Here is a 22,019-nt window from a genome sequence, read left to right on the forward strand (position 1 = left end):
AACAAACTCATCATAAAGAAGTTTTTAATTTCAAACAGTGTTTGTGTTTTTTAATCAAGTAAACTAGTATACACAAAGCATTTTATTCTTCTCAATATAACATTAAAAAAAATAAAACACACAAAAATAAAGAAATAAAAACAGTTGCCTAATGGCTTTTTTTGCTTTTTCATATTTTGTGAAAAAATAAAATCTGTTTTGCTAGGAAAAAATACCTTAAACAGCCATACATAAACAGCCCTTTCCAGATAAAGCACAAAATCAACTTGAAAGATGAAATAATGTTTATTAGATTTCATGTACATTATTAATAAATTAACAATGCTTTTGAATTCTGTTGAACACCTCATTTTGTCTCCGGCTGCATGCTCCATAACTCAGAAATTTGGTCCGAAACAAGTTTAATCTCTGAGCGACCCACACTTGTTCTTAAGACACAAACTGGCGTGTAGTTTAGATCCACGTGCAGTGGAAGGGATCTGCAGTCCAGGCAGTAGTTCAGCTCCAGTTTTTGCAGTGAATATTTGTTAAGTGTTATGATGACAAACACAATCACGGATACAATAAACAGCTGTCCCCAATAATACAATTGTACAGAAATGACAATAATACTAGCACACTGTAATTTATACAGCTACAGTCGGTTCATATACTGCACTTGAGGATTTGCTGGATTTGTAAGGCTGCACTTTAGCTACTCTATATTACAATACCAAACAAAACTAGTTAAAAGAGACAACTAGGATGATTTGAAACAATTAGAATACTTCACATGACATATTCTTTTGTATTTATACAAAGCACACATCAATAAGTTATTGTGTAACAAAACTGACTGTAATTTGCATATAGTCTTGTGTACACTAGAGCTCATATCACATGATCTGATTCACTGTGATGAATGTGACCAGCTATATTACCTACAATGATGGCAAATTTCAACTTAAATGTCGATAGATCATCACGGGGTGTTCTGGACAGTCATTATGGTACAATTTTTTGGTACGTTGTTCTGGGTTGTTGCTAGGGTGCTGTTGGCAGTTTCACTCTTAAGTGTTGCTAGGTGGCTGCCATGATGATTTCATGGCAACCACCTATATTTTCTATATTTTTCTAAGTGATTGGGGAGTTGATAATGGATTGTTCAGGCAGAAATCACGTTTTTCCATTGTTTTTCTTGTAGTAATAGCATTCTAAATATCAGCGCTAAATTCATCCATTTAAAAAACTATGAACCTTGCTTTTTCCTATATTCCACCACACTGCGTCTCCCCCTTTCTAAATGTGAAAAAACCCATTCTGTGTGAATGGCTCCTAACATGTTTTGCATTCTACTGCGCTGCTTTCAAGTGATCCAACACATGCAAATTTATAACAAAACTGCAATTCTGCATCATCGTTCATGCTGGAAGCTCAAATCTCGCCAAATCTGAATACTTATGGTTGCATGTTGTCTTCAAATCTTTAGTATGAACAATAGCAACAGGTTCTTGCTTATAGGGATAGCTCACCCAAAAATGAAAATGACTTTGAGATTTACTCACCTTCAAGCCATCCTATGTGTAAATGACTTCAGACGAATCCAATCAGATATTTTTCAATAGTCCAAAAAAAGTTAAATAAAGTGCATCCATTCAACGCACATACAACAGTTAGCAGAAGCTAGAGATTATTGTTTATAAAGTTTAAAATATGAATATTCTTCTTACAAAAACATATAAATTCGGTCCAGGAGATCTGTATTCACCCCCCAGAGCCGTGTGGGACACCTTTTTTATGATGGATAGATGTGCTTTATTGGATTTCTTTTGGACTATTAAAAAATTCAACCCAATGACTGCCATTATAAAGCATGGATTAGCCTGGACATTTTTTAATATAACTCTGATTGGATCCGTCCGAAAGTAGAAAGTCATATATATCTAGGATGCCTTAAGGAAATATTAGGGTAAATAAAAATTTTGGATGAATATCCCTTTAAGATCTGTTCAAGATAGCAGATGCTTTTGTCAAACTTAAAAAATTAAACTTGCGTTTTAAATGCAAAAACATGTTGAGTGTGGATAGCCCCCTTAAGCATTCCTTCTCAATTTAATGAAAGCATGCATGTTATTCTCTATGGTAATTAACATTTCAGTGGGTAGACACATGAACAGATGTGAACATTTAACAGTGAATAAGGCATTACACACATTTCTAGAGGTCCTGATGTAATAAGGCATTTCTACTGAGCGCAGAAGGACAGCTGGATTAAACTCAATGTGTGTAAGGATACTCTGCTCTCATTTACTGCAATACAAACACATTAGGTAAAGGCCTGGGCCAAAATGGTTGAAATTTAGATACTACGAGTGGCTTTATGTTACATTGCGGCTGGCACGGAGTATGCCATCCAGACCATTGAGCTGACGTAGGAAACCGCGGTTCGGCGTGACGCCGCGGTGGTCCTTCACGGTCTTGATGGCCTCCACTAAAGTCATGTTCTGCCGAATCATGAGATAGGCCAGAACCAACGTAGCAGATCTGCTCAGCCCGACAGCACAATGCACAAGAACCGTTCCTACAAAATAAAAGTCACCGTGTCAAAATATTCACGTGAATGACAAAAGTCAAATTCAAAAATGCACACAGCAAATATTCATGTAAAGTTTTCAACTTTTGTTCAAAGTATACTGATTATTTAATTGGTTATTAAAATTTAAAAAAAATTATTGCGTTCTTTGAGGATTTTTGGACTACATTCATATGCACACACACACACACACACACACACATACAGTCATAGTCTTGTTGCCCTATCAAAATGTTTAAATATTTATATAGGTATATATATTTTGCAGTAAACTTTAAATGTATAGTTTTGTATTGATACATTCAAAAACTTGACATTCTTTTATATTTCACAGCAGTTTTTAATTTCTGTAATTTGCAATGCTTCAAGGGATTGTAGTTCTTTTACTTTTTTTGCTTCAAATAAAAGTTTGTTGTTATTCACCTCATGGCTAATTGGTTTGGTTCATGACTTAAAATGCTGTAACAAACCCAACAGTGATTTAAAAAAACAATCTTTATGGGAGAAATGAATGGAAAAAATACTTTGCACTGGCATGGCTCTAATGCACTCTATGGCATCACCAGGCTGTAAAACTGTTCTGCTTTTGATCTGAATAAGACCTGGACACTTCAGGTTGATAGAAATAGGCCGCTTTTGAACTGACCTCCAGAACTAAGCGCTCTGTGAATGAACTCGGCCGCTGGGTAGAAGTTGACGCTCATGTCGAATGAGGGCGAGTCGTGGGCCTCAATGCCGTGATACGTGATGTTCATGCCAGTGTAACACTCTGCACCACCTCTCCATTTGCTCTGAGCACAGTTGAGGATGTGTGTGATCCCCAGCTTGACAAGTTCTTTACGGTTTGAGGCAATTTCTCTGCAAATTTAAGTGAAAATTTGTGCATAGTTCAACATTTACTGGCAATTTCTAATTTGCTCATCTATACAGGAGAAAGGTTCACTCTTTTACTTCTATTTAGTATGCTATGTCATGCTTTGTTGCATGCATTATACAAAGCAAGGCATTTTATGATCCATTATATCAGTTTTTGTTTGAAAAATTCAATACTAATATTTTGTATAAGCCTCTAAAACATAATCTTGTGTTCAACATCCCGTATATGGCCAAAGCTGCAGATATTCATGGGCTACTCACTGGTCCCCTATGTAGAGTCTTGGCCACACTTCATCTGCATGATTACAGGCAGTTTTCCCCGTGTACAGCAGACGCTCAAGTTCAGACACAGTTAGTGAAGGAGAGCCTTTCTCCGAGTCCTTTCTGCTGGGAGATCTGGAATTACTCCGTGACCGGGACAGTCTGGACATGAAAGCCATCTGTACTGGCCTTCGGTGGAGCTATAAAATAACACTGAAAATATGCACAAAATAAAAGTAACAGTTTTAAACGTTAAAAGCATTTTTAAATACAAATTTAAAAAATGAAACATTTTTCAGGTTAAACAAATAAACTTTAAAATAAATGTAAAAAAATAATTACCTATACTATCAAGAAAACAACAACCAATAAAAAATCTATTTTATATATTTAACATTATTACAATACTTTTATGTAAGTAATTTTCCATGAATTAAAACAAAGTACACTTCTCATAAGGTTAGTGTTTTTTGAGCATTTTTACATTTATTCCAAATCATTCTTTGATAGTTTTGCCTCTTATTTTAAGTCTTCAAGTTCAACACTGTTATACCATTACTTTTTTTATCCTTTTGAATTATGAAAAATAAATGTCATATGAAAAAAACCAGGGTGAGAAGATAAATGTAATGAATCTATTTAAAATAAATCATTTGTAACACTTTAGTATAAGGCCAAATGTTAAAGCGTAATAACTAGTTGTTTATTAGCATGCCTATAATTAACAAATTAGGGGTTTATTGAGGCAAAAGTCATAGTTAATGGTTTGTTAATAGAAGAGAAATGGACTAATATAAGGTGTGACCAAATAACTTATTATCATATTTTTTAATTAAATCATTTTTAAAGAAATGTAACATTAACTTCACTTAATAGGAGTAAATTATATATATATATATATATATATATATATATATATATATATATATATATATATATATATATATATATATATATATATATATATATATATATATATATATATATAGAATTTCTTTCTAAATTACACCATTCATTTTCAGATAAAATGTACAAATGTATTACTTTAACTGCAGTAAAATCATAGGCTTCATTTTGAAAAATCTGATAATATTTTTTGGAACATCTGCGGTAATGACAATGATATGAAATGATAATTTTAACCAGTAGGTGGTCTTAGTGATCCACATATTATCTCAGTAATGCAATGCTCTATCAAAGTTAATTTCTATTTAGAAGTGATGATTTAGGATATATACTTAAATATACTTACCTGGAGAAACCAATATTTGTCAAAGATTGTCATCTTTAAATCCACATGTTTTGAAGTGTCTGTTTTTGCAGTGATGCCACATTAGGCTTACAAAGAGTGATACAATCAAAAGACGGGGGACTCATTATTCTGCAGCTTATCATTTATTTAAAACATCAATATTTCGAAATTCTAATGCAGTAAACTAATAAAAAGTCAACAAGACAAGGGGAAATAATCAGATTACACCTTTTGCAATGGTAAACAAGAAAACAAAAAAACAATAAGTAATAAATAAATGTAATAAACAGTATGGAAGCAGTAACTTGGCCTTATTTAAACCTTCTTTCTGCATGCTTGGCAGGAAGTAATCAGAACAGCGTGTGACCCGCAAATGTGCATGTTACACATCAAACTGGTTTTTATGTCCTTCTTTCGGTCAAAGATCTGACACCTTTTTCTCTTGCCTGGGGTCACTGGTGCGAGATGAGTGTCTTTGACTGGTGAAGAACTTTATTGAGCATCCATCACCATATTCTGAGAAGCTGGAGTACGGGGAATTTTCCCTTGTCTGTTCATGAGGAGCCACCAGAGCTCGCCCTAGTTCTTCCAAAAAGTCTCTCCTTCTATATTTCTTCCCTTTGTTCCATTAATTATTTATTTCCATCCACAGCACAAATGAATTGAAGGCAGAGACGTCCAACATGTTGAAAACCATCACCATGTGCCAATGTGACGTCTTCCTTTGACGTGTAAGTGGCAACACGCTGGAAATAAATTATATGTACACGATAACACCAAAGATTTAGCTTATCAACTGACAATTCATTCACTTTATGTGTTTCAGAAAATAAATACAGAGGATATAGAAAAGAATCACCACCATTTAAATAATCACGTTTCGTTGTTTTGCATCCTGAATTTTTTTGGCTGTTTGTTTGTTTGTTTGTTTTATCCAGCCTTTAGTCTGGTTGTAGTCTAGGATTATCTCTGGCTTCTTGTGATCTTTGTCACTTACTTTGGCATCTCTGTGAAAAGTGCTCATCAACAGCACATTTTTATTTTTTCTGGGACAGTAGGACACAAGAGTGTGTGTATCAGTGAAGGCGAACATGGATGATAATCGGACCCTGTCCTTCATGGACAGGAGCGCAGGTGGAAGCTCAGGTTTGTTTGATCTGACTGTTCCGATCATGGTCATTTTCCTTCGGAGCAGCTCCTTGTTAAGGTCAGATAAGGTGAAAAACATGACTTGGTAGCATGAAAAATTGGCCTTCTGTGTGCCATAAGCTACTCATGACCTGTCAGAATCAACAAACCAAAAAAGGCCTGCATGTCTGTCCAGTCCAAGTCCTTCCAGGTATCACGAAATACACGTTTCCCCTCTAAATCTAAATCTGGAAAAAACAATTCAAATGTTGATCTTATGTCTTCAGCATTGACACATGCCAGCCTGGTTGGTCCAGGGGTCCTTTTGATATGATGAGCTGGAAATCTCACTTGTTGTTTCTGAGGTAGAGATGCTGGAGTCCACAATATTTTTCCGTTTTTGGACTGATAAGCTGCCTCTGTTTCAGCACTGACCTCTGACTCTTCCTCTGACTCTTCTCCATCAGTAGAGTGGTAGTCTGGGTCGAACTCTGTATTGTCCTCTGTTTCAGAAGCTTCATTAAAGAGTTCCAGCACAGCATCCAGATCCCTTTCCTCTTCCATTCTGCCATCAAATGTCTTATGTTGGGTTACGTCTCTTTGCTCCTCCATTCCTCCGTCATTGGTAGGGTTGAGTCTTTTTCCTCTTGCACCCTTTCATATCTCTTTTCACTTTCATCCCTCCATCACTCATTTTACGAAGAGTCCTGTTTTCATTCAGCATCTGACCCATCATTCCTTCACGTGTCATATGTAGGGTCGTGTCCCTTTCCTCTTTCATCCCTCCATCACTTGTTGTATATAGGGTCGTGTCCCTTTCATTGTTCTTAGCAACTAAACCGTCTCTCCGTTGTGCAGCTTCAGAATGAACTGCAAGCAAGGTCCAAGGAAGCCACATTTATAACCTTACAGTAAAACATGTATTTAAAACCACTTTGGAGGGACATTTTGCTGTCCTAACTATGAAAACGAACAGCTTAGAAATGGGCCAGATTACACTTCTCTTTAAATCTAATGATGTGTATAGGTTTGTGTGATAGTTATGGTCATTAGAGCCCTGCCTCGACAGCCTGATTCACTTTCCACACATTTTAAAACATAAATGAGAGATGGTTAGGTGTGTTCGACTTGCACTGCGCTGGGCAAACCGATATGACCTGAAGGAGTGCATATGCATGATTGCCTGACTAGAGACAATGCCGACGTCATCTACAACATCAAACTTTTATTATTGTACGTGCATGCATTGTATTAAGTAGTAGTACATCAAGTTCTTAATGAAAAGTGTTCCTGCAGCTTCATGTAAAGGCCTGAACATCTATTTCAGGACAAATATTGCATCTAATCCACTTCATCTAATATAGCACACCACAACACCTCTTCCGACTGCAAGCAGCAAATCTCAAGAACCAAAGCTCACTTCAGAACCAAATAGGTCGAACTGATGGAGCTTGACTTGACCTATGTGGACCTAATGGACTGCGGTCAAGCCAGCCGCGCTTTGAAAATACACGGTCAAGCCAGCCGCACTTTTTTTTCCTTTGCGCGTGTAATCATGCACTTACGGTACGGGTGCTGAGAGCAGTCAAAATGCATGTAAAGAAGCTGTCGTACACACGTTTCCTTTATACTTTCGCTTATTTTAACTCATGATTGTATATAAACGTTTGTGTTGTACATAAATCATTTTAAATCGTTTATTAGAGATTATAAATTACAATATTAATGATTTTCAGTGTGTGTGTATATATATATATATATATATATATGTGTGTGTATATATATATATATATATACACACACATATATTTATATATATATATATATATATATATATATATATATATATATATATATTTATATATATATATATATATATATATATATATATATATATATATACACACATATATTTATATATATATATTTTTATATATATATATATATATATATATATATATATATATATATATATATATATATATATATTTAATGCATTCTACCAATTGCACTGTCCCCGTTTCCTACACAAAGAAGTGTTCCTTTATATGTTAGCTCATTCTTTCATATCATATGCATTCAGAATGACCCTGACTATCACTGTATTCATTTTCAAAGCATTTTAATGTATAGTTGTGGAGAAAGCTAAAAGCAAAATCACCCCAAATAAAAAATGCATCCGAGAAATTGCAGTGTGTCCCATTTTTCAACATTCATAAAAAAGGTTGCTTTATAGGTTAGCTCATTCTTTCAAATCATATGTATTCAGAGTGATCCTGACTACCACTGTATTAATATTCAAGGCATTTTACTGTATAGTTTTGGAGAAAACCAAAAGCAAATTCACCCAAAACATCAAAATCCATTGTTGCACTTAAACTTTTTCCCATTTTCCAAAATTCATATAAAGTGTTCCTTTATAGGTTAGCTCATTCTTTTAATGTATATGTATTCAGAGTGACCCAGACTACCACTGTATTAATTATCAAGGCATTTTACTGTATAGTTTTGGAGAAAACTAAAAGCAAATTCACCCAAAACATCAAAATCCATTGTTGCACTTACACTTTTTCCCATTTTCCAAAATTCATATAAAGTGTTCCTTTATAGGTTAGCTCATTCTTTTAATGTATATGTATTCAGAGTGACCCAGACTACCACTGTATTAATTATCAAGGCATTTTACTGTATAGTTTTTTTAGAAAACTAAAAGCAAATTCACCCAAAACATCAAAGTCCATTGTTGCACTTACACTTTTTCCCATTTTCCAAAATTCATAAAAGGTGTTCCTTTATAGGTTAGCTAATTCTTTCAAGTCATATGTATTCAGAGTGACCCCTACTTTCACTGTATTAATATTCAAGGCATTTTACTGTATAGTTTTGGAGAAAACTAAAAGCAAATTCCCGCAAAACATCAATCTCCATTGTTGCACTTAAACTTTTTCCCATTTTCAAAAATTCATATAAAGTGTTCCTTTATAGGTTAGCTCATTCTTTTAATGTATATGTATTCAGAGTGACCCAGACTACCACTGTATTAATTATCAAGGCATTTTACTGTATAGTTTTGGAGAAAACTAAAAGCAAATTCACCCAAAACATCAAAATCCATTGTTGCACTTAGACTTTTTCCCATTTTCCAAAATTCATAAAAGGGGTTCCTTTATAGGTTAGCTCATTCTTTCAAGTCATATGTATTCAGAGTGACCCCTACTATCACTGTATTAATATTCAAGGCATTTTACTGTATAGTTTTGGAGAAAACTAAAAGCAAATTCCCGCAAAACATCAATCTCCATTGTTGCACTTAAACTTATTCCCATTTTCAAAAATTCATATAAAGTGTTCCTTTATAGGTTAGCTCATTCCTTTAATGTATATGTATTCAGAGTGACCCAGACTACCTCTGTATTAATTATCAAGGGATTTTACTGTATAGTTTTGGAGAAAACTAAAAGCAAATTCACCCAAAACATCAATCTCCATTGTTGCACTTATACTTTTTCCCATTTTCCAAAATTCATAAAAGGTGTTCCTTTATAGGTTAGCTGATTCTTTCAAGTCATATGTATTCAGAGTGACCCCTACTATCACTGTATTAATATTCAAGGCATTTTACTGTATAGTTTTGGAGAAAACTAAAAGCAAATTCCCGCAAAACATCAATCTCCATTGTTGCACTTAAACTTTTTCCCATTTTCAAAAATTCATATAAAGTGTTCCTTTATAGGTTAGCTCATTCTTTTAATGTATATGTATTCAGAGTGACCCAGACTACCTCTGTATTAATTATCAAGGGATTTTACTGTATAGTTTTGGAGAAAACTAAAAGCAAATTCACCCAAAACATCAATCTCCATTGTTGCACTTAAACTTATTCCCATTTTCAAAAATTCATATAAAGTGTTCCTTTATAGGTTAGCTCATTCTTTTAATGTATATGTATTCAGAGTGACCCAGACTACCACTGTATTAATTATCAAGGCATTTTACTGTATAGTTTTGGAGAAAACTAAAAGCAAATTCACCCAAAACATCAAAATCCATTGTTGCACTTACACTTTTTCCCATTTTCCAAAATTTATAAAAGGTGTTCCTATATAGGTTAGCTCATTCTTTCAAGTCATATGTATTCAGAGTGACCCGTACTATCACTGTATTCATTTTCAAGGCATTTTACTGTATAGTTGTGGAGAAAACTAAAAGCAAATTCACCCAAAACATCAAAATCCATTGTTGCACTTACACTTTTTCCCATTTTCCAAAATTCATAAAAGATGTTCCTTTATAGGTTAGCTCATTCTTTCAAGTCATATGTATTCAGAGTGACCCGTACTATCACTGTATTCATTTTCAAGGCATTTTACTGTATAGTTTTGGAGAAAACTAAAAGCAAATTCACCCAAAACATCAAAATCCATTGTTGCACTTACACTTTTTCCCATTTTCCAAAATTCATATAAAGTGTTCCTTTATAGGTTAGCTCATTCTTTTAATGTATATGTATTCAGAGTGACCCCTACTATCACTGTATTAATATTCAAGGCATTTCACTATATAGTTTTTGAGAAACTAAAAGCAAATTCACCCTAAAAAAAATGCATCCTAGCAATTGTAGTTTGTCCCATTTTCCAACACTCATAAAAAGGTTTGCTTTATAGGTTAGCTCATTTCTTCAGTGGACATGTATTCAGAGTGACCCTGACTATCGCTGTATTAATATTCAAGGCATTTTACTGTATATTTTTTGAGAAAACTAAAATCAAATTCCCCCCAAAAAACTAAATGCATCCTAGCAATTGCACTGTGTCCCATTTTCCAACACTCATAAAAAGGTTTCCTTTATAGGTTAGCTCATTCTTTCAAGTCATATGTATTCAGAGTGACCCCGACTATCACTGTATTAATTTTCAAGCCATTTTACTGTATAATTTTGGAGAAAACTAAAAGCAAATTCACCCAAAACAACAAAATGCATCCTAGCAATTGCAGTTTATCCAATTTTCCAAAATTCATATAAAGTGTTCCTTTATAGGTTAGCTCATTCTTTTAATGCATATGTATTCAGAGTGACCCCTACTATTACTGTATTAATTATCAAGGCATTTCACTGTATAGTTTTTGAGAAACTAAAAGCAAATTCACCCTAAAAAAATGCATCCTAGCAATTGTAGTTTGTCCCATTTTCCAACACTCATAAAAAGGTATGCTTTATAGGTTAGCTCATTTCTTCAGTGGACATGTATTCAGAGTGACCCTGACTATCGCTGTATTAATATTCAAGGCATTTTACTGTATATTTTTTGAGAAAACTAAAATCAAATTCCCCCCAAAAAACTAAATGCATCCTAGCAATTGCACTGTGTCCCATTTTCCAACACTCATAAAAAGGTTTCCTTTATAGGTTAGCTCATTCTTTCAGTGGACATGTATTCAGAGTGACCCTGACTATCAATATATTCATTGTCAAGTTTTTTTACTGTATAATGTTTGAAAAGACTAAAAGCAAATTCACCAAAAACATCAAACTCAGTTGTTGCACTTGCATTTATTCCCTTATTACAACATTCATAAAAAGGTGTTCCTTTATAGGTTAGCTCATTCTTTCAAGTCATATGTATTCAGAGTGACCATAACTATCGCTGTATTCATTTATAAGGCATTTTACTGTATAGTTCTTGAGAAAACTAAAAGCAAAATCATCGAAAACAACAAAATGCACGACACTCCTCCGCCGCCCAGTGGATGACGACGGCTCTCCCAGTTTTGGGCAGCCGGGAGGAGTCCCCGTTCTCTGCTCATCCCCTTTCCGGGGGATGGCAGCAGGCTCCGGCCCCTGGCGAACGGTGCCATCTCCTCCGCTCCCTCAAGCGTCCACGGCGGCACACTGCCTCGCCCTGCTCGATGGCACCGCAGACTCACCACAGCGACAAGTTATCTTCAGCAGCGCGTCCCTCCTTCCTCCCAGGTTTCGGCACCAGTGTAACACTATAAAAGCTTCTGAATCTTGGGAAGGAGGCGGGAACCAGCGGACATTCAAAATAAGCTTTAATAATAAAATTAACACAAAACAGCACGACAGCCACGGCTGCAATTCAACCTAATGGAACTTAAACAAGAGTTTCATCAAGACTGAAAAACCGAAATAAGATGTGATAGGGATTATTTAACCTATATTATGACATTTCACAGATACAAATGCAAATATGTAATTTTTTATGCAGTGAAACAAAAACCTAATATGAGAAGATGATTTAAGGTGTACGCATCAGTGTGCAGAAGACAGTCAATAATTGTTCACAGGTGTTGAAGCCACACTAGGCACTGTTGTGCAGTCTGATGGGATATACAACAGTATGCCCAAAGTGCTATTATTCCTTAAGATGCACAAAGTTGTTTTCTAAAACAAGAAAGGCAAAAAAAGAAGAAGAAAAAACCCACAAATAAATGTATAATATATATAAATATCATGTATTTATATAAAATGCATAATGTTTATAAAAGTACAAAGAATATGATAAAATAAAGATTAGTAAAATTAAAAATTAAAAAATTTGTGTTGTCACCTAGCTTACCATGTGTAATCTTGTTGTATCTTGTTGTATCAATGGATTTTAATTGAGATTGATCATTCTAAAATCCGTTTTAATACAATTATAATCGATCAGTTACATGTAAGGAGAAACAAGAAATTGCAGCTATGCAAACCTATTCAACAGACTTATGATTATGGGAAACAAACAAAGCAAAACAAATAATTGCTTTTCAAGCATAATCACCATTAACAATACAACAACCTCAGGGCTATAAAAGCAAAGACATAAGAAATTTAACTAAAAATTATAAACCATGGACACAAATAAGGACTTCTCAGAGGTAATTAACCTAATCATTTTCTATGGTTAAAATTAAGATTTGAACTTAATTAAATGTGACACTAATAATTAAAATGTAAGAAGAGGTTGAGTGTATCAGGAGGGTATTTCCTATTTCCACCTTATGGGTGTTTGAAAATTGGTAATGGTGCAACTGGTAGAATTAACTTTTTTTTTAAGTGATTTTGCCATTAATCTTATTCAAAACCATACAGTCAAAATAAAAAAAATATGATCATCCCACCCCTATCAGGAATGCTGAATCCCTGACAATTTTCAAGCGACAGCTGAAAGCTCATCTCTTTCAAAACTACTTGGCTTCATCGAAAAAAAACAACAACTCTATTTATTCCTTCTTTTTCTAGCTTTTACTTATTTGAACAATGTCTAAAACTTGGTATTACAAGCACTTCCTGTGTCTGTTTGCCTCTAAGAAGAATCACTTTATGTATCCCGAAATTGTGAGTCGCTTTGGATAAAAGCGTCTACAAAATGACTAAATGTAAATCCATCCATCCATCATCTTCCACTTATACGGGGCCGGGTCGCGGGGGCAACAGTCTAAGCAGAGACGCCCAGACTTCCCTCTCCCAAGCCACTTCTTCCTGTCACGCTGTCAGACTCTGTTTTCCTGGGTGTCCCCTAGTGAGCTCACTTCTCCTTAGGCACTTCACCATAGGCACTTTAATTCCGCTAGTCTGGTCGTGTCGTCACAGTAATTGCACTCCAATTAAATCGCACAGGTGCTGACAATCCTTTGTCATTAGTCTCCCTATATAGAGCTGTCTTTCTCTGTTGTCTGTATGGAGTCCTTATCCTATGTGTCTATGTTCTCGTCTCCCGAGACTTCACCTACCTTCTCGTTCCTCCGAGTTTCCCGTTTCATCCGGTTCCCTCTTTTGGTTTGTTTGTCTATCAAGACTGTTTATTTTGTATTTACCCTTCTGTTAATAAAACCCATACCTTGCTATTGGATCCTGCCCTCTCCGTGTGTTTATCCTAAACCCAACCGTCACACTTCCAGGTCAGCCGGGAGACATAGTCCCTCCAGCGTGTCCTAGGTCTTCTCCAGGACTCTGCTTCTGCTTTGAAAATGAATCCAGTGATAGTATGGGTCACTCTGAATACATATGACTTGAAAGAATGAGCTAACCTATATAGGAACACCTTTTATGAATTTTGGAATATGGGAAAAAGTGTGTGCAACAATGGATTTTGATGTTTTGGGTGAATTTGCTTTTAGTTTTCTCCAAAACTATACAGTAAAATCCCTTGATAATTAATACAGTGGTAGTCTGGGTCACTCTGAATACATATACATTAAAAGAATGAGCTAACCTATAAAGGAACACTTTATATGAATTTTTGAAAATGGGAAAAAGTATAAGTGCTACAATGGACTTTGATGTTTTGGGTGAATTTGCTTTTAGTTTTCTCCAAAACTATACAGTAAAATGCCTTGATAATTAATACAGTGGTAGTCTGGGTCACTCTGAATACATATACATTAAAAGAATGAGCTAACCTATAAAGGAACACTTTATATGAATTTTGGAAATTGGGAAAAAGTATAAGTGCTACAATGGAGTTTGATGTTTTGGGTGAATTTGCGTTTAGTTTTCTCCAAAACTATACAGTAAAATGCCTTGAAAATGAATACAGTGATAGTACGGGTCATTCTGAATACATATGACTTGAAAGAATGAGCTAACCTATATAGGAACACCTTTTATGAATTTTGGAAAATGGGAAAAAGTTTAAGTGCAACAATAGGAGTTTGATGTTTTGGGTGAATTTGCTTTTAGTTTTCTCCAAAACTATACAGTAAAATGCCTTGAATATTAATACAGTGATAGTAGGGGTCACTCTAAATATATATGACTTGAAAGAATGAGCTAACCTATAAAGGAACACTTTATATGAATTTTTGAAAATGGGAAAAAGTTTAAGTGCAACAATGGAGATTGATGTTTTGCGGGAATTTGCTTTTAGTTTTCTCCAAAACTATACAGTAAAATGCCTTGAATATTAATACAGTGAAAGTAGGGGTCACTCTGAATACATATGACTTGAAAGAATGAGCTAACCTATAAAGGAACACTTTATATGAATTTTTGAAATTGGGAAAAAGTATAAGTGCAACAATGGATTTTGATGTTTTGGGTGAATTTGCTTTTAGTTTTCTCCAAAACTATACAGTAAAATCCCTTGATAATTAATACAGTGGTAGTCTGGGTCACTCTGAATACATATACATTAAAAGAATGAGCTAACCTATAAAGGAACACTTTATATGAATTTTTGAAAATGGGAAAAAGTCTAAGTGCAACAATGGATTTTGATGTTTTAGGTGAATTTGCTTTTAGTTTTCTCCAAAACTATACAGTAAAATGCCTTGAATATTAATACAGTGAAAGTAGGGGTCACTCTGAATACATATGACTTGAAAGAATGAGCTAACCTATAAAGGAACACCTTTTATGAATTTTGGAAAATGGGAAAAAGTCTAAGTGCAACAATGGATTTTGATGTTTTGGGTGAATTTGCTTTTAGTTTTCTCCAAAACTATACAGTAGAATCCCTTGATAATTAATACAGTGGTAGTCTGGGTCACTCTGAATACATATACATTAAAAGAATGAGCTAACCTATAAAGGAACACTTTATATGAATTTTTGAAAATGGGAATAAGTTTAAGTGCAACAATGGAGATTGATGTTTTGCGGGAATTTGCTTTTAGTTTTCTCCAAAACTATACAGTAAAATGCCTTGAATATTAATACAGTGATAGTAGGGGTCACTCTGAATACATATGACTTGAAAGAATGAGCTAACCTATAAAGGAACCCCTTTTATGAATTTTGGAAAATGGGAAAAAGTCTAAGTGCAACAATGGATTTTGATGTTTTGGGTGAATTTGCTTTTAGTTTTCTCCAAAACTATACAGTAAAATGGCTTGATAATTAATACAGTGGTAGTCTGGGTCACTCTGAATACATATACATTAAAAGAATGAGCTAACCTATAAAGGAACACTTTATATGACTTTTTGAAAATGGGAAAAAGTTTAAGTGCAACAATGGAGATTGATGTTTTGCGGGAATTTGCATTTAGTTTTCTCCAAAACTATACAGTAAAATCCCTTGATAATTAATACAGTGGTAGTCTGGGTCACTCTGAATACATATACATTAAAAGAATGAGCTAACCTATAAAGGAACACTTTATATGAATTTTTGAAAATGGGAAAAAGTGTAAGTGCAACAATGGACTTTGATGTTTTGGGTGAATTTGCTTTTAGTTTTCTAAAAAAACTATACAGTAAAATGCCTTGATAATTAATACAGTGGTAGTCTGGGTCACTCTGAATACATATACATTAAAAGAATGAGCTAACCTATAAAGGAACACTTTATATGAATTTTGGAAAATGGGAAAAAGTGTAAGTGCAACAATGGATTTTGATGTTTTGGGTGAATTTGCTTTTAGTTTTCTCCAAAACTATACAGTAAAATGCCTTGATAATTAATACAGTGGTAGTCTGGGTCACTCTGAATACATATACATTAAAAGAATGAGCTAACCTATAAAGGAACACTTTATATGAATTTTGGAAAATGGGAAAAAGTTTAAGTGCAACAATGGATTTTGATGTTTTGGGTGAATTTGCTTTTGGTTTTCTCCAAAACTATACAGTAAAATGCCTTGAATATTAATACAGTGGTAGTCAGGATCATTCTGAATACATATGATTTGAAAGAATGAGCTAACCTATAAAGCAACCTTTTTTATGAATGTTGAAAAATGGGACACACTGCAATTTCTCGGATGCATTTTTTATTTGGGGTGATTTTGCTTTTAGCTTTCTCCACAACTATACATTAAAATGCTTTGAAAATGAATACAGTGATAGTCAGGGTCATTCTGAATGGATATGATATGAAAGAATGAGCTAACATATAAAGGAATACTTCTTTGTGTAGGAAACTGGGACAGTGCAATTGGTAGAATGCATTAAATATATATATATATATATATATATATATATATATATATATATATATATATATATATAAATATATATATATAAATATATGTGTGTATATATATATATATAAATATATGTGTGTATACATATATATATATATATATATATATATATATATATATATATATATATATATAAATATATGTGTGTATATATGTATATACATATATATATATATATATATATATATATATAAATATATGTGTGTGTATATATATATATATATATATATATATATATATATATATATATATATACACACACACATATATATATATATACACACACACTGAAAATCATTAATATTGTAATTTATAATCTCTAATAAACGATTTAAAATGATTTATGTACAACACAAACGTTTATATACAATAATGAGTTAAAATAAGCGAAAGTATAAAGGAAACGTGTGTACGACAGCTTCTTTACATGCATTTTGACTGCTCTCAGCACCCGTACCGTAAGTGCATGATTACACGCGCAAAGGAAAAAAAAGTGCGGCTGGCTTGACCGTGTATTTTCAAAGCGCGGCTGGCTTGACCGCAGTACCTAATGGGCTTGTGGCTAAAAGGGATGCAGCTACAGTCGGAAGTAAACAGTAAATTAAAATCCCTACCTATTAGATTGTGTTTTATTAATGTCTACTACACCTACCCCAACCGTGAACCTACCCCTTACAATAAAGAAAATACAGTAATTATTGTTGTTCAGCGTGACAAAAATGTCGCTTTATTGATGTGTAGCCGCAGATGCATCCCTTCTAGTCCTAACCACCTAATTAAGTCGCATCTGCTTACAGCGATCGAGTGGAGCCCTAGGAGGGAAAAAACAAACAAAATGGCAGCAGCTGCAATGTGAAAAGATCATTCCACACGTGTTTGAGATCTTTGAAAATAAGTATCTCAAATGCAGATGTATTTTCCTTCTGTGTAAAATGATGAACGCATCATGATACTCGAAATATCGCCGCTAAACAATAAACGTCTGTGAGGAATTCAAATCAAGCTTCGTATGCATCTTACCTTATGGTCTGTATTTTGCACAAATCCTTTGTGGAGTCCTTTGGTTTCCCTTTCTTTCTCTTGTATTGCAGAAGCTCTCGGTCTGCTTGAGGAACACACTCACAGATGTATGTGATTAGCGCGCGGCAGCAGCGCTGCATTCAGACGAAAACATTACGGTGATACTAACTACAAGATCTATAGTCTATCTATAGGCTACTGTCTCTACGAGTTCAGTGGTACAGAATACAAACATCCGTCCGTATTATTGTAATGGGTCAGTACAGTGTCCAGTGCACGCGCCCTCTGGTGATGCACCTGCACACAATCATGCAGATGTTGCACACAACAGAATACTGCCAGAATGTTCGATGAGGGCATTTGTAAATATGCATGCGACAATATTTCAATCAAAAACTAAAACTTTGAAATCATCACCGTCGTGGGATGTATATTTTTAATGTAATGTTTACAGGGGGTTGAATATTGGATTCCATTAAACACTCATGTAAGCTGAATAAGGCGCAAATGAAACATATGCATACAAATTACTATTTGATAATCGTTTGTAGAGGAATGTATTGGCATGCGAAAGCAACGAATACAGTGCGCGTACATGTGCATATGCGCCTGAGTTTACATTCAGATGACGAGTCACTATCAGAAAAATGACTAAAATGCATCCGGCATAGAAATACCATTTGCTAACTAATAATTACCATCATTAAGTACAATAGAAAACAAAAATAGTGCAACTAAAATATTAAATGTTTTAAACATTTAAATAAGAAGAAGAGGAAAGGTGGGAAATCTTCAGTCCACATCTAAGGACCCATATATATGGAAATTGTATAATGTAAATTGCTTTTGTTGTTGGTTTTTTTCTTTTGTAATGTTGAGAGTAGCCTTGAGAGTAACTGGATTTTTAATGAAAACTAACTTCACTAGTAACAAAACAAAACTAAACTTGTACATTATTTATGTTTTATTTATTGTAGACCTAACCGTAATTTACACCATTAGTTTTTTCTGCTTTAAAAACATAGGGCCCTATTTTAACGATCTAAACGCAAAGTGTAAAGCGCACGGCGCAGGTGAACTCAGGGCGTGTCCAAGTTCACTTTTGCTATTTTAACGATGGAAAAAACGGTCCGTGCGCCGGGGCGCATTTTTGGAATGGGTTATCTCTATTCTCTTAATTAGTAATGGGAGTAACGTTCAATACACCAACCAGAGTGTCATCTCCAATTCCCTTTAAGAGCGAGATGCGCTCGCGCCATGGCGGATCGCTATTTACATGGCGGAATTTGTTGGTGGAAAAGCTGAACCGAAGAAATCGATTTGCTCGTGCGCGAAGTTAAAGCGTATAATTTAAGGCACAAGCAGGAATCCACCAAAGGTCCGTGCGATGAGTCAGTTAATATATATATATATATATATATGTGTGTGTGTATTGGCACGATTGTTCAATTTATTAGCCAATTTTAAACAATATGTGCAAACAAAATGATTCGCGAACCCGCTACGAACTCCCGAACTGATTCAAATGATTCGCAATCCCCAAACTGACTCAAATGATTCGCGAACCCGCTTTGAACTCCCAAACTGATTCGCGATCCCCATAACTGACTCAAATGATTCGCGATCCCGCTACGAACTCCCGAACTGATTCAAATGATTCGCGATCCCCATAACTGACTCAAATGATTCGCGATCCCGCTCCGAACTCCCAAACGGACTCAAATGATTCGCGATCCCCATAACTGACTCAAATGATTCGACATCCCCATAACTGACTCAAATGATTCGCGATCCCGCTCCGAACTCCCGAACTGACTCAAATGATTCGCGATCCCCATAACTGACTCAAATGATTCGCGATCCCGCTACGAACTCCCGAACTGATTCAAATGATTTGCAATCCCCAAACTAAAATAATTTACAAAGTATTAATATACTGTTATATTTTTGTTGTTGTTGCTATAAAAACAGACTTAAGCCATCAATAGCCTTTAAACTGGCTTAAAATGCATTATATAAAAAATTATGAGGCAATAATGATTGGTTAATAATAACAGTTAAAATACATAATGTAGGCAAATACAAAATAAACAATTTATGTACATGTTATTACAAATGCCATGTGATTGCTGCTGTTACACTTACAGGACAATCAAATCCTTGTTTAGGCTACTGACCAAACATTTATATATTCACTTAATCTTTCATTTTTGGCCACCTTTTTGCTATAGATGACACAGGCTTTATAATTTCTTCAACAAAAAACGTGCATATCACAACCCTTACAAAAATAAACCATGGTTTTATCATAGTAAAACTGCTTAGTTTCCTTTTGCAAGATTTCTGAATGCTTGAGACTATAAAATACATTAGAGTCATAATAAAGTTATAGCCACAGGTAAATGTGGAGAGCTACAATTGTGATTTGTAAATAATACAATTTATTCATTTAGTTTTTTATTTGATTAAAGTTATTTTTCACCCCTATAGTAGGGTTTTTTCCCATCATCATATTTGAGGAAGTGGGGCACAACAAAAAAAAATCCTGCTTATGGGAACCCTTAAGGTGTTGTTATACACGTCTCTGGGAATGTGTGCTCTACTACACACACACACACACATACACTGAAGCACGCGTGTTGTTTTCAGCTCTTCACTATATTGATGCATGATGTATGCTACACATGTGCACGTCAGTGTGCTATGAGAGGATTTCACCTTTTCATTTGATAAAACTATCGTCATTCACTCGTATCATATACACAGACTGACAGAAACGGCAATGTCTTTACGACAACCTGTCAAAATAAAATTCCGGTATAACTTTGAAGAAATTCAAACAGAAATATAGTACTATTGCACATAAGAGTATGCTATACTTCAAGTAGGCTTAATAGCTAATAATAATAGTTAATTAAAAAACACAGAAACTCTGGTTACAACCCACCAAAATAAAAGTTTGGTCTAACTCAAAGAAATTATGTAAGAAATTGCTTAGTAAATATATACTTAAAATATATACTAAAACATTATTTTAAAGGAATATCACACAAGTTTTCATAGAAGTTTTAATTTAAGCTTGCCAAAACAATAACACCATATTTTTCAAAAACAATTTCTAAAAGTACATTTGTATTTGTGCCTATAATGCTTATTTATTTATTATTATTGTCAGCTAATAAAACCTATGCTTCAGAGACCATATACATATAACATCTAATGCTAAATCTAGCTCTGGACTGGTTGAGTTAGATGGTGATTTAACACTTAACAGTAGAAAATCAGTTGAGTCTCCCCAGCTGGAAATGGCTGTTAAAATCTTGTGTTTCTTATAATAAATTGACATATTGATAACACTGAACCTTTTATAATGCTCTTAATTACATGTTGATGCATACTGTATGCATTAGTGAGTGTGGTGGTGCTTATGGGGTATGGCCACTTATTCCTTATATGTTTGTAATGTTTGTTATAACTGTTTCAAATGCAAGACATTGATTGCAGGAGATTAAGTTTGTAAATGATAGCCTGTGTCCTTTTGTAGTGTGCACACATATTTATCATCAAACTGTGATAACTGACTAAATTCAGTATATATACGTCTGCCATATGTTGCCACCCCTCAAAAATTCCTGCCCCCTTCTCGCCACCCCATCAATATTTTTCTAGATCCGCCTGTGCGTGGGCGCAAATGCATTTGCTAATTAAATGACGTAGCACTGGACGGGAATATGCAAACGGTACCGGACTGAAACTAGCAAACACACTTGCGCTGCGCCTTGCGTCGCATTGCGCCGGGTGTATTATAGGACCCATAGACTTCATTAAACTGAAAAATTTTGAAAATATGTATGTATTTGAAACACCTGCATGATAATGACATTAAGTAATTAAGTAGAGGTAGTTATCCACTTATGATGGACTCTGGAAACACAAAGTTCTAATATGTACTAGATACCTTCTTATTTTGAGGTGTATTTTT

General features: G+C 34.4%; 1 protein-coding gene across 1 annotated transcript; it reads right to left on the reverse strand.

Annotated features, from left to right (window-relative positions):
* Positions 1–266: 266 nt before the first annotated feature.
* LOC128020797 (dual specificity protein phosphatase 26-like) lies at positions 267–18,348 on the reverse strand. Its single transcript, XM_052607517.1, has 4 exons — positions 18,038–18,348; positions 3,710–3,922; positions 3,219–3,430; positions 267–2,560 (listed from the first exon to the last, which is right to left on the reverse strand). The coding sequence occupies exons 2-4, from the start codon at positions 3,886–3,888 to the stop codon at positions 2,358–2,360; spliced, it is 594 nt and encodes a 197-aa protein (XP_052463477.1). The 5' UTR covers positions 3,889–3,922; positions 18,038–18,348; the 3' UTR covers positions 267–2,357.
* Between the last annotated feature and the right edge of the window lie 3,671 nt (positions 18,349–22,019).

This window comes from Carassius gibelio, chromosome A10 (genome assembly GCF_023724105.1).
Source record: "Carassius gibelio isolate Cgi1373 ecotype wild population from Czech Republic chromosome A10, carGib1.2-hapl.c, whole genome shotgun sequence".
In the NCBI taxonomy this organism is placed as follows: domain Eukaryota; kingdom Metazoa; phylum Chordata; class Actinopteri; order Cypriniformes; family Cyprinidae; genus Carassius; species Carassius gibelio.

Coding starts and splice junctions, on each gene's coding strand:
- LOC128020797 (XM_052607517.1), bottom strand. CDS start 3,888: ATGGCTTTCATGTCCAGACTGTCCCGGTCACGGAGTAATTCCAGATCT. Junction 3,431..3,709: donor AGACTCTACATAGGGGACCA/GTGAGTAGCCCA, acceptor TTAAATTTGCAG/AGAAATTGCCTCAAACCGTA. Junction 2,561..3,218: donor CAGAGCGCTTAGTTCTGGAG/GTCAGTTCAAAA, acceptor TTTATTTTGTAG/GAACGGTTCTTGTGCATTGT.